The sequence below is a fragment of the Lynx canadensis genome, chromosome B1 (assembly GCF_007474595.2).
Source record: "Lynx canadensis isolate LIC74 chromosome B1, mLynCan4.pri.v2, whole genome shotgun sequence".
Classification (NCBI taxonomy): domain Eukaryota; kingdom Metazoa; phylum Chordata; class Mammalia; order Carnivora; family Felidae; genus Lynx; species Lynx canadensis.
Window position 1 is genome coordinate 40,218,314 of NC_044306.2, and position 18,081 is coordinate 40,236,394.

Below are 18,081 nucleotides of genomic sequence, written 5' to 3' on the forward strand. Positions count from 1 at the left end.
TCTTTGCCCATCCCCCCTTTTGACTTAAACTGTCATTTGGACCCTTCAGCAGTATCCAGCATTGTGAACCAGAAATGCTATTGCACCCCATTTACACACACGCACACACACACACACACACACACACACACATTCTGTTGCCAGTTGGTATTTGGAAATGTCTAAAAGGTCATTTTTGCTTGTTGCAATGACCATTGCCATTTAGGCCTGGGGACTAGGGATGTTAAGTATCCTGCAATGTGTGGGACAGGCCAATGTAGAATTATCAAAATACCCATTAGGCCGCCTATGAAAAATCAGAGCCCTCTTGAGGGCATTAGGTTGGAGCATATGCTAAGCAGGCTTCTTGAGGGGCAGTCACACACCACACCTGTCACACCCAGCAGAAGAAAGAGTAAAGTTGATTGTTGGCACTCTTTTCTCCTGAGGGTTGACTTTTTGCCCATGAAGAGGACCTTAACTGTGAGCAGAGATGATGGTAGTGCTTTCCTCAGAGGGCTGTTTAGAAGGTTGCCTGAGTTAATCTTCATAATGTGTATTCTTTTTTTTTATATGATTTCCCTTTTTATACTGCATTCTTCTGGCCTGGCTGGATCTCCTTTTGTTGCCCAAAGCTGAGACTACCTTTGAGCTCAGAGGCACATCTAATTGTACAACAGGCCAGGTTGCCATACCCCAATAGTGGTCACTCTGCTTGGAGTGTGATAATATACACCACTGGATGTATTGCTGCTCTTGGCTAGTTTTCCCAAACCCAAGATTGTCCATGAACTAAAGAAGTAATGATACGTTTATTTTCACCATTATTTTATTGACAGAAAGTCTTAATGCAAAGGAAGAATTCATATTAGGTTAAACATAAATGGTAGTCACCATGGTGTTCATGAAATGATTTCACTTTAATATATAATAGTAGGTGCTCTGAGAAAGAATTATGACACAGCCAAAAGGTTCAAGCCAGCGGAAAAATGTTACTTTGTGGAAATTGTAGTCTAATGTAGCTGGTTAGAGACCAACTTTAAGGGGCCCAAGGTCATAGGTAAGAGACTTCATAACCTTGCTGTGTGTTATTGTCATAGGCTGTACTACTAAATTTACCACTGGGTAGGTGGAGCAATCGGACTGTCATCATCTTGATCCAGAGATTAGTCTTAACACTAATGATGAGATAGCCAAATAGTATTCTCCTCCCATCCTCCCATGGTACAATATGAATTACACAGTATAATCTCCGATGTCTTCTGCCAAAACTATTTAGCCAGAATTATAACGTAACTTCCAATTTATAGGAAATATAGGAAACAGAGGAATACATTAAATGATACCAGAGGCAAGCAACCAGACGAACCCCCAAAATGAGACTTTCTTGGAGGAAACTGATCTGGTCTTTTCAACAAGTCAGTGACAAGAAAGAAATTAAAATAGATTTAAGAGGGGGCGCCTGGGTGGCTCAGTCAGTTAAGCGTCTGACTTCAGCTCAGGTCACGATCTCGCGGTCCGTGAGTTCGAGCCCCGCGTCAGGCTCTGGGCTGATGGCTCAGAGCCTGGAGCCTGCTTCCGTTTCTGTGTCTCCCTCTCTCTCTGCCCCTCCCCCGTTCATGTTCTGTCTCTCTCTGTCCCCAAAATAAATAAACGTTAAAAAAAAATTAAAAAAATAGATTTAAGAGGCATAACACTATGGGTTGAATGCTACTTTAGACAAGCTAGCTACAAATTTAGGCTGTTTTTCAGCTAGTTAGAAATTTGAGTGTGGAATTATTAATTTTTCAAAGTATAATAATATTTTAGAAATGTTTTAATGTAGGAAATGTTTCTTTAAGGCGCACACTGAAAATTACACACACAAGAGCACACACACACAGCTGGAAATACTGGAAGAGGCTGAGGAAGAGTACAAGTTTGCTCTCATTTTAGGTGCTGGTTTAATTAATGAATGAGACACCTGGGTGTCTCAGTCCGTTAAGCTTCTGACTTCAGCTCATGTCATGATCTCATGGTCTGTGAGTTTAAGCCCTGTGTCGGGCTCTGTGCTGATAGCTCAGAGCCTGGAGCCTGCTTCAGATTCTGTGTCTTCCTCTCTCTCTGCCCCTTCCCCACTTGTGCTCTCTCTCTCTGTCTCTCAAAAATAAATAAACATTAAAAAAATTAATCAACAGATATTAATTAGGCCTTGACCATGTACTCAGCTCTATTAGAGAGACTGTTGGGGTTGTAACAAACGATATGCTATGATATAACTAAGGAAATAAAATTCACTTGATAAGATACAAAGGGACAATTACATTCTATACTCTCTAGCAGAGCCTGAAAACACCGCAGGCTCTCAGAGACAGGCAGTTTAGTTGGGCCACGTGTTCTTTGAAGGCTTCATGAAGTGGGGTGTGAGCAGAGATGTGAAGGATAAGGACAATTTAGGACAGCTCTCTGTGGGTCTGTGCAGGTGTGTGTCCCACACGCTTACACTTGTGATGGAGAGTTGTACGGGTCTCACAACATCCACTTGTTGGAAGTAGTGAAGGGGGACTTCAACTATCTACCTCCATTTTCACCTCAGTCTGTACTTTCTAACTGATTAAATTCTTTCTAGCTCTTAACTCAGGCAAAAGACCTAGCTGCAGGCACAGCATCCGTGATGGGGACTGAAACTCTTGTCCCTCAAGCAATAATGGTGACTGCTCTGTGGCCAGCAAGACCCCATGTGACAGACTCCAAGACACTGGTCCACTTGACCTTTACTGGCTACCTGCGTGTACCCATGACGTTCGCCCCACATTTTCCTTATACGGATCTGAACGTATTTTCAGCACTTTGCAGTCTTTGAGACATCAGTCTGCTGTCTTTCTGGTGTTGGCTTCAAGGAAATACATTCCTTTCTGGTTTCGCCACTAGTCTCTCTGCTTTTGGATTTTGTCAGCAGTGAGTGACTGACGCTGGTCTGTTTGGGCCCCCCAGAGCCACATGCTCTTGTACCCCTGCTCCCCGGTTGCAAGAGCTGGAAGGTTTTACTCCCATAGATTTTTCTTGTTATACATTTGAAATTAAAATTTCTTTGCTTTAAAGTTATCCTTTGTCATTACTATCTTTGGGTTATTGAGGTGTCTAAATATTTATGCTTTTCCATATTTGAAAAGCTGTGTGTACACATATAAATGTTTGACCTTTGCTGTATTTGTGTCTGGTCAGAAAGAGGCTTGCTGTGGAAAGTGTTTCATGCAGTATTTATCAAACTTTAAAACTGAATTTGAATTTAAATGCATTTTTCTAAGATTAGTATTGTCATTTATCTAGCAAACTAATGAGTTAGATACAGTTAAGTAATGAGTTAAAGTCAACAGTGTTCTCAATAAAGGAAAGAACAGTGATTTGCCCTTTGAATCCACAATCCAGTCAGGGATTTAAAGCAGGGAAGCCTTGATTTTCATCACAATGTATCCCTGCAAATCCTGTTCTAAAGCAGTGTAAAAAGATTACATTTTCCCAAAGAAACAAAGTTCTAATTAGAAGTTGTGTGCTCTAAAAATTGTGAAAATCTCCAAAGTATAGAATTTTAGAGCAGGAGAGAACTATGAGTCTTAACCTTTAATTAATTGACCAGGAAACTAAAACCCCCGAGGGGGCAAGTGACCCACCTAAGGCCCCACAGCCCACAGAGTGAGTTAATAGGTGGTCTAGAGCCCTTTGGGTCCTAGTGTCTTGTTTTCCACCTCACCATGTTGTTTCCCTTTTTTTTTTTTTTTTAAAGAAGGAGTTGTTTTTTTTTTTTAATTTTTTTTAACGTTTATTTATTTTTGAGACAGAGAGAGACAGAGCATGAACGGGGGAGGGTCAGAGAGAGGGAGACACAGAATCTGAAACAGGCTCCAGGCTCTGAGCTGTCAGCACAGAGCCTGACGCGGGGCTTGAACTCACGGACCGTGAGATCATGACCTGAGCCGAGGTTGGCCACTTAACCGACTGAGCCACCCAGGCGCCCCTCCCTTTTAAAAAACCCAGTAAAATGTGCAGAGAAATAATAGATATGTAGACCAAGCAAGGAACCCATGTTCCACAATGTGTGTGCATAGCACATAAAAATATAATTCTATGGTATAAAATTTGGTATATGTTGAAAAATAAACTGCCCGTGTTAAATATTTCTTACACACTTAAAATATATATAAATGTGATTTCTGTTTTGGAATTTATAACTACTTTTGAAGGTTTTTAGAATGGCACGAATCTCTGTAATAAAGCAGTCCGGGCTATTTGAAAATATTCTATTATTTCGGTTCACTATGGCCTGTGTTTGTTCTAAAATGAAAGTAGATTTGGGTACTTTTTAGGCCTAGGAAAGGGAGCCTTACAAGACAGCCAGAGTAATTAAAGAAACCATATCCAGGAGGAGAGATCAAGGGCACAAGGGAGGGAGAGATTAGGTCTGAAAAGGGCAAGGGCTATTTGGTACGAAGAGGATGGAGATCTGACTGGAAGCAGGAAAAACAGTTTGGAAACCAGTGCAAATGTCCAGGAGATTATAGACAGCAAGGCGTGAAGAACCCCACTGGAGTGGATATCCTGCCAAATCTAACAACATATGTGGATCACTGACTTCAAGATGTGCTTCACTTTTTTTTTTGGTCAATAATTAGCAATTTTATTCCTAAGAGAATCATCTCTCCAGTTCCTATTGTGTCCAGCATCCACCAGCCTGTAAAGTCAAGATTAATCAGAGTCCTTAAAAGAGATCCACACTCTTCTCATGGCATAGTGTCACCTGTGGTGATTTTTCAGTGTCCTAGTCTCCATATACAATTGGACATATATATTAAGGATTGAGATTTAGAAAAGATCAGTATAAAATGGCTGGCTGGGGGCGTCTGGATGGCTCAGTCAGTTAAGCATCTGACTTCGGCTCAGGTCATGATCTCACAGTTCATGAGTTTGAGCCCCACATTGGGCTCTGTGCTGACAGCTCAGAGCCCAGTGCCTGTGTCTCCCTCTCTCTCTGCCCCTGCCCTACTCATGCTCTGTCTCTCTCTCTGTCTCTCTGTCTCTCTCTCTCAAAAATAAACATTAAAAAAAAAAAAGGCTGGTTGATATGTTTCATTTTGTGTGTGTGTGTGTGTGTGTGTCTTCCAAATCCTACTGATATATCAAAATAAATGTAAAATGAATACATCCATGACTGCACTGGAAAGTTGGCTGAGGCATCTTCACAGACCAGATTGGTGGAGAATAGCTGAAATATGCAGCACAGATCAGGTTTATGATAAAACCTAACAGAGCAGTGGAATTTTGGTCCCATGAAAGAAAGATGGGACCACCAAAGAAATTATTTTCTTTCTAACAATTCTAAGATTATACACAGGGGAGACTTCAGGTATAATTGTTGAGTAACCAAGTAAAGGACCAAGCACAGCTGTAGCAGTACTCTACTTTTCATAGTGGCTTTCACAGTCTGTCCCATCTGGTGGGCATTCTGACACATGAGAAACCAGAGTGAGCACTGGAGTCAGTGAAATAGTTTAGTTTAGAAATAGTTTAGCCCGAGATTATTTATGGCTGCATGAAGAAAAGGGTTCCTTGAATGTATTAGATGAGCTACTCACATACTCTAGAAAAATGCTTTCTTGGACATAGACAGTAAAGGAAAGCAACTGGAGCCTGGTATTCTGTCATTAGAAATGATTTCCACTGTTAGGTAAACAAACAATGTCAAAAATCAACAAACATGGGAATAAAACTACCACAAAAAGCATAAAAAGTATAGGTAGAAGAAGTAACCCCTGAAGAAAAAGTGTTAATACAAACAACAGAAGACTTTAAAGTAACTATAATTAGTATCCCTCCAAGTTATTATAGAAGATATGACATCCAAAAATAAGAATTAGAGTTCTTGGAAATCAAATATTCATCCATTAGCAAATATCCATCCATGATTCATCCATTAATAAACAAAACCTCACCTTGGTAGGTGGGCTGCATAGCAGAGAAGACAATGACTGACTATCAAATTAGTCAGGGGTATCATCAAGCTGACAATGTAAACAATTAAACAAGTAAAAAGTAATGAGAGAAGTTAATAAATTAATAAACATGGAAGACAGATCCTGGAATACCAAAATCCTTCTATTAGAAATTTCAAAAAGAGAGGAGAGAGAGAATAGAGGATAGGAAATAATAAAAGAGGTTAGAGAAGAAAATTTTCATGAGTTGAATAAAGACATTAGTCATCAAGTGCCAAGATAAAAACAGAGAGGGAGAAAGAGAGAGAATGAGAGAGAGAGAGAGAGAGAGCCCTGTATTTAGACACATACAGCATTCAGGTGACATTTTTTCTTTTTTATTTCAGGTGACATTTCTAAAGTCCAAAGATAGTAAGAAAAGTCCAAGAGTTTCATCAAGGTAAAAATAGGAATCTATAAATAAGAATCAACTTTCATAAGCCATACAGAGAAAGACAGATACCATATGTTTTCACTCTTACGTGGATCCTGAGAAACTTAACAGAAACCCATGGGGGAGAGGGGAAGGAAAAAAAAAAAGAGGTTAGAGTGGGAGAGAGCCAAAGCATAAGAGACTCTTAAAAACTGAGAACAAACTGAGGGTTGATGGGGGGGGGGGGGTGGGAGGGAGGGAAGGGTAGGTGATGGGCATTGAAGACGGCATCTTTTGGCATGAGCACTGGGTGTTGTATGGAAACCAATTTGACAATAAATTTCATATATTAAAAAAAAAGAATCAACTTTCACAAAAAGAATCTAGAACATGGGATATTGTAGAATAATATCTTCACAATTCTGAGGATGAAAGATTTTGAACTCAAAATTCCATGCTCAACCCATGAGAGCAGAATACATTACACTTTCAGAAGTGCAAGGATTCAGAAAGGTAACCACTCTCAAAAGTTTCTGAAAGAATTGCTTGGAGATGTATTCCTCTGAGATAATGAAATAAATCAGGTAAAGAGGAAAACAGGAGAAAAAAAAGTGGCAAACCAAGAAATGAGTAAACCAATTACTTGTTTATAATGTGGTTGTGGACAAAATGTATTGTCAATAAATTATTCAGAGGAAAGAGACACATAACATAAAAAATTAATAACCTGGAATTAGAATTTTGGATGATTTAGCAAAACATAAAAGGTGATAAAAGAAGAGGGGAAGGGAAAGTGCTAAAGGGACTGTTTCATTTCAAGAGTGGTGGCTATGGGCATTAAATCCCAACACCAATTAAAGAAATTTGAATATGTTTATTAATAAATTAATAGAAATGGATGCATAACTTTCAATCCAGTAAAGAGGAAGGAACAGACAAATACAGTCAGAGCTGAAAAGGAACAACAACAAAAAAAAAGGACAAGAAAACATTACACAGAAAACACAAAACAAAATGGCATGAATAAGACTAACCATCTGGGTGGTAACAATACATGTGGAAAGGTTAAACCCCAAGTCTCAGCTGTAAACTGTTTATGAGAAACATGCCCCAAACCAAATAGTCCAGAATGGATTAAGATTTAAATCTTGGAAAAAAGAACAATTACTTCAAGTTAAAATCAGAATTTGGCAGCAACAATTTTGGAGGGCAAAAAGCATCTGAACAGACTCTTCCTGATGAATCTTCAAGAGGGAGTTGGCAAGTTGGGTGACGAGTGCTCCCAGAGGGGCAGGGAGACACATGGAAACAAAGGAGGGCATCTTGGCAATGATTTTTTTTTTAATTCAACACCAAAAGCAAAGGCAACAAAAGCAAAAATAAGCAAGTGGGATTGCATCAAACTAAACTTCTCCACAGCAAAGAAAACCATGAGCAAAATGGAAAGACAGCCTACGAAATAGGAGAAAATATTTGGAAACCATGTATCTGATAAGAGGTTAGTATGCAAACTAACAAACTATACAAAAATTCCATATAACTCAACAGTAAAAAACCAAATGACCCAATTAAAAAATGGGTAAAGGATCTGAATAGACATGCTTCCAAAGAAGACATACAGATGGCCAGCAGGTACATTAAAAGGTGCTCAACATCAGGGAAATGGAAATCAAAAGCACAGTGAGATATCACCTCACAGCTGTGTGAATGCCTGCCATAAGAAAGATGTGAAATAACAAATGTTGTCAAGGATGTAGAGAAAAGGAAACCCCTTTTCACTGTTGGTGGCAATTTAAGTTGGTACAGCCACTATAAAAAAAGTTATGGAGGTTTCTCAAGAAATAGAACTCCATGTGATCCATCCACTTCTGGGTGTATGCAAAGGAAACGAAATCATTTTCTCAAAGAAATATCTGCACTCCCATGTTCATTGAAGCATTATCCACAATAGCCAATGTATGAAAACAACCTGTGTCTGTTGATGGATGAGTGGATCAAGAAAATGTGATTACACACACACACACACACACACACACACAGAGGAATATAATTCAGCCTTAAATTCTGTCATTTACAACAACATAGATGAACGCAGAGGGCATTGTGCTAAGAAGAGAAACATCAGACAGAGAAAGACAAATACTGCATGGTTTCACTTACATGTGGACACTTAGAAAAGTGGTTGTTAGGGACTGATGGGGAGGGAAAATAGGGAGAGATTGGCAACAGGGTATAAGCTTTCAGTTATAAAATAAATAAGGTCTGGAGATCTTATGTAACACATGGTGACTAGTTGATAACACTACATTGTATAATTAAAATTTGCTGAGAGTAGAACTTAAATGTTCTGAAGAAGAAGGAGGAAGAGGAGGAAGAAGAGGAGGAGGAGGGAGAGGAGGGAGGAGGGGGCAGAGGGAGGAGGAGGAGGAAGAGAAAGAAAGGAAGAAAAAAAGCAGAATGGAAAGCCTTGAGAGTACTGTTGAAATGGATTAGACTGGCTGTGAGGACATAAAAACCCATTATCAGAGAATGTTCAGTACTTCTATTTTCTAGGAAAAGATAATGCATTTTAATGACTGCACTCTTGGCAACAGATAACAGTGTTTCTATTGTAAGTTATTTTGATATGGCCCTTAGAGCAAGTCACAACTCACAGTAGGTTCTAGTTTCACCATCAGAAAAACTATACAGTGTTATGAATAAGTCACGAATACCACCTGCCTTAAAGGTTACCACATTCAAGAGACTGTTTTTAACAAATACCACATTTGTTGGGGGGAAGGGGAGGGGCTTTAGTTAACAGGCATCTTGGAATCTTTGCGATAACAAGCGATCTGTGCCAGACCTGTTGGACCAGTGTGATTCCCCAGAGGGTTGTTGAGATTTGCTTATACACATTGCTACAAAGGCATAACACACGGCACCAGTTTGCAAACTCAGGCAAAACCACCAAGGACACCAGTAGATTCAGGAGACCCAGGTCTGTGCACACAAACAGCTTGACTCAGAGACTGCCTTGAGTTCCTGGTGTGCATCCTTGGTCCTGCTTCCTGGGGGCATTAGTCCTGCAGCCCTAGCATGTCCTGGCTGTGATGTCAGACCTGGACCATATGACTCCATGAACGTCTGGAGAAGCCAAGGCAGGGACCTGAGGGGGTTCTGCTTTACTTAAACCCAACTCCCTCCAGTGGCAATCATGAATTTACTGTGGGCAAACCCACATTTACCAGTGTTCAGTTTCCCTGAGGACGGCGCTGACCCTTCCAAAAAGCTCATGCATTTGGGTACTGTATGTACATGCTAGCTGGATGTCAGTTCTAAGGTGTGATTTTGTCTTTATGGTATTTTAGATTGCTCTGGAGATGTGTTCCTAGTGGGAGCTATGTAGCCACATCTTCAAAGCAGGAGTAAAAATCAGAACAGAGCCTGTAACTGACACTATCAGAAAGAGCCACAGAAAGATTCGGTCCAGAACTTGGGCTACGAATTTCCAGTCTTGTACTACCTGCAAAAGAGAAAAAGATGCCTTCCATTCAATATGCAGGGCAACTGTTCTGAATTCATTTCAAGGGATTGAAAAACAGTAATATTTGGATTTACAGCACTTCATTTTTCAAATTCACCTAACACATCCCCTGCAACATAGGCTCAGATTCTCCCCCGTGACTTCCGTAATAACAGTGCCCAAAGGAAACAGCCTGTGAACATTTTCATCAACATAGAAGACGTAAAATAGAAACAACTGAATCATTTATGCATTTGTAGAACAATATTGATCCAAATGGGAAAGGACTGATTTTTCCACAAATAAAAAGCCAGTATCTCTTACTAGGATCTTCCTGACCTCATATATGAAATGAATCATAAGCTTATAAATTAAGAATTTTCATGGCCAAATATTATAAGCCTTCTTTTCTTCCACTCCACATGTGGGTATGGCTGCTATTATCTCTGGAATGCCAGAAAACTGCGTGGAGGAGAAGTGACCATGAGATGACAGGAATCTGCAAGGGAGAGGGAAGATCTAGTCCCTTTGGAGGAAGGGAAGTTGGGGGAGAGTGGGGAATAAGCCTATAAGAGCAAGGTCAAAGCAGCAACAAGTTGAGAGGCCAAGGAGGTCTGAAGGACAGGTGCCAGTTTTCCTCTTTTGAAGGAAAAGAAATGTCACATTTCTACTGTATGGGGTTTTTTGAAGATGGACTAGAACAGGACTTATAGAGAGGGAACATAGGTACTGATGTAGAACCAGAATGCATTCTGCACACATAGAGGTTTAGGAATAAAACCTTGGGGAAAAACACAAAAAAGATGTGTTTAAAGTGTCGATCTTAAGTGGTGGGATTATTAATTATTTTAAATCTGTTTATATTTTTTGTATTTTCCAAATTCTGTACCCTGATCATGTGTTACTTTTATCATTTTTAAAAAAGCTAGTTGAGTCTTTGAATTCAAATTTTTAAAAGATAGAGAAACAACAACGAACAACCCTTAAGAATAGCTAAAGAGGCACCTGGGTGGCTAGTCGGTTAAGCCTCCAACTCTTGATTTTGGCTCAGGTCATGATCTCATGGTTGTGAGACTGAGCCCTACATCCGGCTCTACTCTGAGCATGGAGCCTACTTAAGCTTCTCTCTCTCCCTCTACCCCTCCCCTGTTTGTGCTCACTTGCAAGCATGTGCTCTCTCTCTCTCTAAAAAAAAAAAAAAAAAAAAAGAATAGCTGAAATGTTAGTTCTATAGCAATGGGTGAAAAACACAACAAATAGTAAGAGAATATGCTAGGTAGTATCTAGATGAAGTATAGACACATGTTTCCTTAAAAAATGTCTTCCATAATTTTGTTTATGGGATCAGGCTCTTAGCACTAATTTGCACTTATTTTAGAGTAAAATAATTGAACCCTACAAATTGTCTTAAAATTTGTTTTAAGCATCAGGTAAGATCTGAATCCAGAACTGTTTTGAGTATGAAATCCACACTCGTGCCACACTTTTTTTTTTTAATGTTAGCCAAATAACCACACCCTTTTCCCTCACCAAAATATCTGTTGGAACATTGTATATTTACATTAATCCCGAAGTCTAATTCTGTTCTTTTATTTCCAAATACTATGGCTAGAAATAACCACCATTGAACTAAAAATGAGAGGTAAATTACCAGAGACCAGGATAACCAATTTAAAATGTAAAATTAAATTATTTTAAATAGGGGCGCCTGGGTGGCTCTGTCGGTTGAACGTCCGACTTCGGCTCAGGTCATGATCTCACAGTTCATGAGTTCAGGCCCCGAGTTGGGCTCCTTGATATCAGCACAGAGCCTGCTTCAGATCCTTTGTCCCCCTCTCTCTACCCCTCCCCTGCTCACTCTCTCTCTCTCAAAAATAAACATAAAACATTATTTTAAATAGAGTCAAGTCTAATTATAAGGGATGGTGCTTAATCTATACTTGCTTCTTTTTTGCCCATTCTGTTTCTGTGAACTGCTTCCTAAAGATCCATACTAAAATTTTTATTCATGTCAGGGCTTGTTTTACATTTTACACGTGAAATGCAGACAGCTAATAATGTCACATTTTAAAAATGACAGTATTTTATTGTAAATAGATGTGAGAATATTGGTTCTTGCACATTTCAATGGCAGCAGTGTAATGAATACCAGCGTACTCACCTGGTTGATAAAATGCTCTTTCTTCACATGCCTTGAAATGTATCTAATGGAATTAGCAGCCTTTTCCAAGAAAGCAACAAGAACTTTTTCTCCATCACTAATCTGTCTTTGTTTCCTTTTTTCTAGAACTTTACCTTTCACCACTGGTTGGCTCTCATCTTTGTCTGGGAAAGAGTAGCGATCCATGTGGTCCTTCATACAAAGCAATTTAGGAAGTTTTTGTAGAAAGAGTCTCTTAACCCAGGGGGCCATGGGATGGTAAGTCGAAGAAGATCTGTGGTGAACATTAATCACGAAAACAGTAACAATAATCGACAGGGTAACGAAAATCATTATGAACAGCAGGTACTCCCCAATGAGAGGAATGACTTTTGAGGAAGATGGGATTATTTCCTCAATTACTAGAAGAAAAACTGTCAGGGAAACCAGAACAGAGGTTGATAGCGAAAGCTTTTCTCCTTCATCAGAAGGCAAATAGAACACGAGCACTGTCAGAAAAGACAGCCCCAGGCAGGGGATTATCAGGAAGAGGGTGTAGAACAGGGGAAGGCGGCGCAGAACAAAGGAGTAAGTGATGAACGGATAGGAGTAGGTGCCATCTCTCCTGTTGCCCTTCATCCCTTTGGCATTGAGTATTTCCCACTCTCCATTATCGAAGAAGTCTTTTCTGTCAACATTTTCATTTATCAAAACGAGATCAACCATGGTACCATCGTAAGTCCAGGATCCAAACTTCATGGAGCAGTTCTGCCGGTCGAATGGAAAAAACGTGACGTCCATGGTGCATGAACTTTTGTAACTGGCTGGAGGGGTCCAAATGACGGTGCCATTAGATCTCACTATGACTTTGGTCATGAGGGAGCCTTCGAAACGTCCATCTGCACTGTGGTAAAAACAGTTGGACACTAATGAGTTGGGGTTTTGCCCACCCCTCTACTATTTGTATTTATTACTTTACTACTACTACGGTGTCAAACAATATTTCAAAAAGAATCAGTTCTCTTCTTAAATCTGTACGTTTCTCTTAATCATTTTGCCAGAATCAGGCTTTGCCATCTCTAGTCCTAATCTGACCAGTGTATGTTTCTTCTGGGATACTTACTTTTCAAAGAGAACTATGTCAGGAAGCCAGAGAGATTCTGATGGAACTTTAATTGAACGAATTCCACCATATTCATCAGGGTTCCAACGTAACTTGTGGTCTGTCCACTCCTGCATTAAATTAGCATACCGAAATTTTAGTCTGAAAATTCAGTGTATTAGACTTTGGAATCTTCAAGTTTATGTGAATTTACTAATCCAGTGCTTTATTTAAAACAGAGAAATTCATCCATTTTAGATCTTACGACCTTATCTGTAGCTCAAGATACAGGTTGAGCCCAACTGACCTCTGATCTTGCCCAGGCCCACACAGCCCTCCTACCTGGGATTTCCAAAATTGCCATATCTACTTCCCAATGGAGAGTCTGAGCAACAAACACCATTGATTGGTGATCTATTTTTTCAGCCTATTTTCTCTTAAGAAACAAAAGAAAAGCAATGATAGATCTAACTCAGTCTATTCTAGAAGAGTTGGCCCAGGAATATTTTAATCTCATGAAAATGGATACAAACAATTTTTAATATCACTCGAGTCTTGGACAAACATCCACCCAGTATGTTAATATGAAACATCCAGTATCCACTGATTAGTCTTGATAACATAACTGTATCCCAATGAAAATATATTTTCCAAGAATTTCCTTTTAAGTTCTGATCTGAATTTATTTTGTGACCACTCAATTACAGTTTTAAATTATATTCCTAATATTGTTAGCCTCCAGATACTTACATATTTTTCCTCACATACTTACATATTTTTCCTCATAATACAATGAAATCATTTAGCATGCTTTACAGGAGCTAATGGACCCAGATTAACAAACCTGACCATTAATTGATTGGCTTATGAAGGTCAAGAGGATGATGTATGGATGATCCAATTACAGCAGAAGTGGACTTTCTTAAAAAGATTTTGGATCCAGAATCTTATGAAATCTGACCTGAAAATTAAATTCTTCTATCCCATTGTCCCTCATGTAGACAGTTGAGTAATGAAATTTGAAATATGAAACGACATTTCAGATAATATGAAACGACATTTCAGAAAATTTCAAGGGTGTGCCTGCCCAGTGTGAGGCTTCCTGGAGCCCAGTGATGCCAATGTTGTCATTAAAAAATCAGGAGACAGCAGATGGGCAACTTCACTAGATGGTAACATATTGAAATATGCATGATGCCTGAAAAAGTATGAGACTGTACACTCCAGGTGAGACATTGTCTATCTGAGACAATATTTGTGAGGCTTGATCCTTGGAAAACAAATTTAAAAGGATATGGCTCATTAAAAAGCTACAAGCTAAAGGATAAAAGATTGCGTGACTATTTATGGAAACCCATGTATATGAAGATTGACAGTTTAAGAGCCCAAACTAATAAAGTATTTACCATGTTTACTTGGTACTCACAGGCTTCTCTCTTTTTACTCTTCCTCTGCCTGTTTTGAAAAGCAAGTGCATTTTCCTTCCTATGAATAATTTGTCTCCTGCTAAGGAGACTTGTACCACCAGCAGCAGGTCTGAATCTCAGAAATGTTCAAGGGAACCCAGAGTAGCATTTTTTTGTTTCCCTCTCACTTGGCTTACTTCTCAAAAATTTACGTACAATAAAATTCACCCTTTTTGTGTATGGTGTTCTATGCAAACAGTTGTATAATCACTGATGCCATCAAGACACAAGAACGGCTCTGTTGCCCAAAAAGTGTTACTCGTGTTGCTCCTTTGTAATCCACTCTCCCATTCCCAACCCCTGGAAACCACAGATCTAGTTTCTGATCCTATAATGTTGCCTGTGGTCATATAAATGAAATCATACAGGAGAGAGCCTTTCAATACAGATTGCTTTTATTGACCATAATGTATTTGTGATTCTTCTATGTTATATTAGTGCTTTGTTCATTTTTTGTGTGTGTGATTTGTTCATTTTTATTAGTGAGTAGTATTCCCTTGTATGAAAATACCACAATTTATTATCCTTCTCCAGGAAGGGTATTTGGATTCTTCCAGTTTAAAAAAAAAATTTTTTTAATGTTTATTTATTTTTGAGAGAGACAGAGACAAAGGGTGAGTGGGAGAGGGGCAGAGAGCGAGAGGGAGACACAGAATCTGAAGCAGGCTCCAGACTCTGAGATGTCAGCACAGAGCCTGACATGGGGCTTGAACTCACAAACTGTGAGATCATGACCTGAGCCAAAGTTGTATGCTTAACCGATTGAGCCACTCAGGAGCCCCTGGATTCTTCCAGTTTTTAATGATTACAAATGAAGTCCCTATAAATATTTTGTGCAGTTTTTTGAGTGAAAAACATTCTTTCTTTCTCTTGGGTAAATACCCAGGAGTGGGATGGTTGGGCCATATAATAAGAGTATTATATTTTTATATATGTATTATATATATATATATATATTTATATATATATATATTCAGAGTGACTGTATCATTTAACATTCCCACTAGCAATGTATGAGAGTTCTAGTTCTTTAGTCTTCTCCAGTACTTGGTATTGCCTCAGTTTTTATTTTGATTATAATAGTTATGAAATGGTATCTCATTATGGTTCTTAATATGCATTTTCCTAATGACTAATGATGTTGAACATCTCTTCGTGTGCTTGTCACCCATATATCTTATTTGGTGAAGTGGCTGTTAAATCTTTGGCATATTTTTTAATCAAGCTGTTTGTTTTCTTATTACTGAGTTTTTAGACTTCTTTTATATATTCTGGATAAGAGCCCTTCATCAAATATTTGATTTGCAAATATTTTCCCACAGTCTGTGGTTTCTTAATTCTCTAAACAGTGTCTTTCATAAGACAGATGTTCTACACTTTGATGAAGCTTATTTTACCAATTTTATTTTTTAGGAATTATGTCATATCTAAGAAATATTTGCCTAACTCACAAAGATTTCTCCTATATTTTCTTCTAGAAATTTTGCAGTTTTTTGGGTTTTACATTTAGATCTAAATCCTTATTTGGGGTTAATTTTTTTTTATTGTGATGTGAATATAGAATGAGGTTTTTGAGTTTTTTCACATGTGGATGTCCAATTGCTTCTGCACCTTTTGTTGAAAAGATTAAACATTCTCTATTGAATTACCTTTGCACATTTGTCAAAAATCAATTAACTGTATATGTGCATGGGTCTATTTATGAGTTCTTTGTTCCATTTCATTAATCTGTGTCTCTCCTTTCCCTGGTACTACACTCTCTTAATCTCCATTGCTTTCTAGTAAGTTTTGAAATCATGTAATGTGAGTCCTCCAACTGTATTCTCCTTTTTCAAAATTGTTTTGGCTATTCGAATTCCTTTGCTTTTCCATATAAATCTTTAAATCAGGGGCACCTGAATGGCTGGCTCAGTCAGTTAAGCAACCGACTCAGGTCAGGTCATAATCTCACAGTTCGTGAGTTCAAGCCCTGCATTGGACTCTGCTGTTAGCACGGAGCCCACTTCAGATCCTCTGTCCCCCTCTCTTTCTGCCTCTCCTCCACTCATTCTCTCTCTCTCTCTCTTTCTTTCTCTCAAAATAAATAAATAAACTTAAAAAAATTTAAATCAGTTTGTTGCTATCAACAAGAAAAATCCTTCTGAAATTTTAATTATGATTGACTTGAATCTATAGATTGATTGGGGGAGAACAGACATCATAATATGAGTTTTCTGATCCAGAAATATCATTTCTCTCTCCATTTATTTGGGTCTTCTTTGATGTTTTTAAATCAGTGTTTTGTAGTTTCAACTTACAGACCCCATACATATTTAGACTTATACCTAAGTATTTCATTTTTTTGGTTGTTTTTTTTTGTTTTCTGTTTTTTAAGAGAGATATATAGCTGATAGCTATAAAGCTTATTGACTCTGTACTCAGGCTAAAACTAGCTTTATTCCATATTTTCCTCTGGTAAAAAAAGAAAATGAAGACAATAAAAACAGAAAAGTTGGCCTTACTGGTAAAATATCTGACAAAAGGTGGAGGAATTATACAAATAAGCATGTTACACAGTGTTCAAGTTGGGTGACAAACGGGGAGAGAAATTATGGAATGAAGATGAACTGTAATAACAGAAGCCTTTGGCTGACTTCTACTTATGCAAGGCTTTGTTCGAGGAGGAAGTGGCATGTCAAGAGATCTTCACAGAAAGAGGAGAACAATGAACTAAGAAATAAAGTCGATATGTATTGCCTGCTGCCTCCAATTCACCTGCCCTTCTCCCGGTAAGAGCACCCCCCATTTCCTCATGGAGAACCACCTCACTGCACTGTCACCCACCAGCTGGGGGTGGATCTGACTCTTCTTTCTGGCCCAGAAATGGGGCTGTACCTCACACCTGCCCACGGTGATCAGGGACAGCAGGTAACCAAGTTGGAAACAATGACATACCATGCATCCTCTGGAACCACTGGAAAAGAGGCTGGCCTTTCTCTTTCTTGAAAGAGAACTTGAACTTGAACACAGGAAGCACTTTGAGGCTGGAGCTCATATGGCCACCTTGCTGCCATTAGAGGAGGGCTGAGATGAGAATGGGGTCAACCCAGAGGACGAGGAGCCCAGAGACACACAGAGGGAACGCTGGGCCCCAGGAATATTGCTTGAGTCCCTGGATCAAGCTGCATGTAGAGCTAGGCTTGTCCCTGGACTTTCCAGGTTGTGAAAGCCAATACGTTCTATTTTTGCTTATGCCAGTTTGGGTTGCATTCTCTGTCACTTGCAACTAAAAGGTTCTCAGGTGATCCTGGGAGAATCTGAGCAGGTCTCAGGCAGGCAGTGAGTCCCAGGGACAGACACAAAGAGACAGATTGGCTGGGACTGTGCTTTTACGTGCTAGCTCCGTCTTGAGTGGACGATGTTGGTGAGCTCAGCCACCAAGTCCAATCTCACTCTTCCTCCATTTGGAGCATAAAGATTGCTGGGAACAAACTTGCCTGCTTCTTGGATCCAGGTTCCTCTCTCCTCCAGG

The 18,081-nt window shown here is 39.2% G+C and overlaps 1 protein-coding gene across 1 annotated transcript in view; it reads right to left on the reverse strand.

The window, feature by feature from the left end:
- Positions 1–9,727: 9,727 nt before the first annotated feature.
- The window catches only part of CHRNB3 (cholinergic receptor nicotinic beta 3 subunit), a 31,448-nt gene continuing 23,094 nt past the window's right edge, over positions 9,728–18,081 (reverse strand). The window contains exons 4-6 of the mRNA XM_030312539.1: positions 13,126–13,235; positions 12,024–12,906; positions 9,728–9,862 (exon numbers count right to left, since the gene is read on the reverse strand). Coding sequence (XP_030168399.1) covers positions 9,728–9,862; positions 12,024–12,906; positions 13,126–13,235 — 1,128 coding nt within the window. The remainder of the gene's footprint in view (positions 9,863–12,023; positions 12,907–13,125; positions 13,236–18,081) is intronic.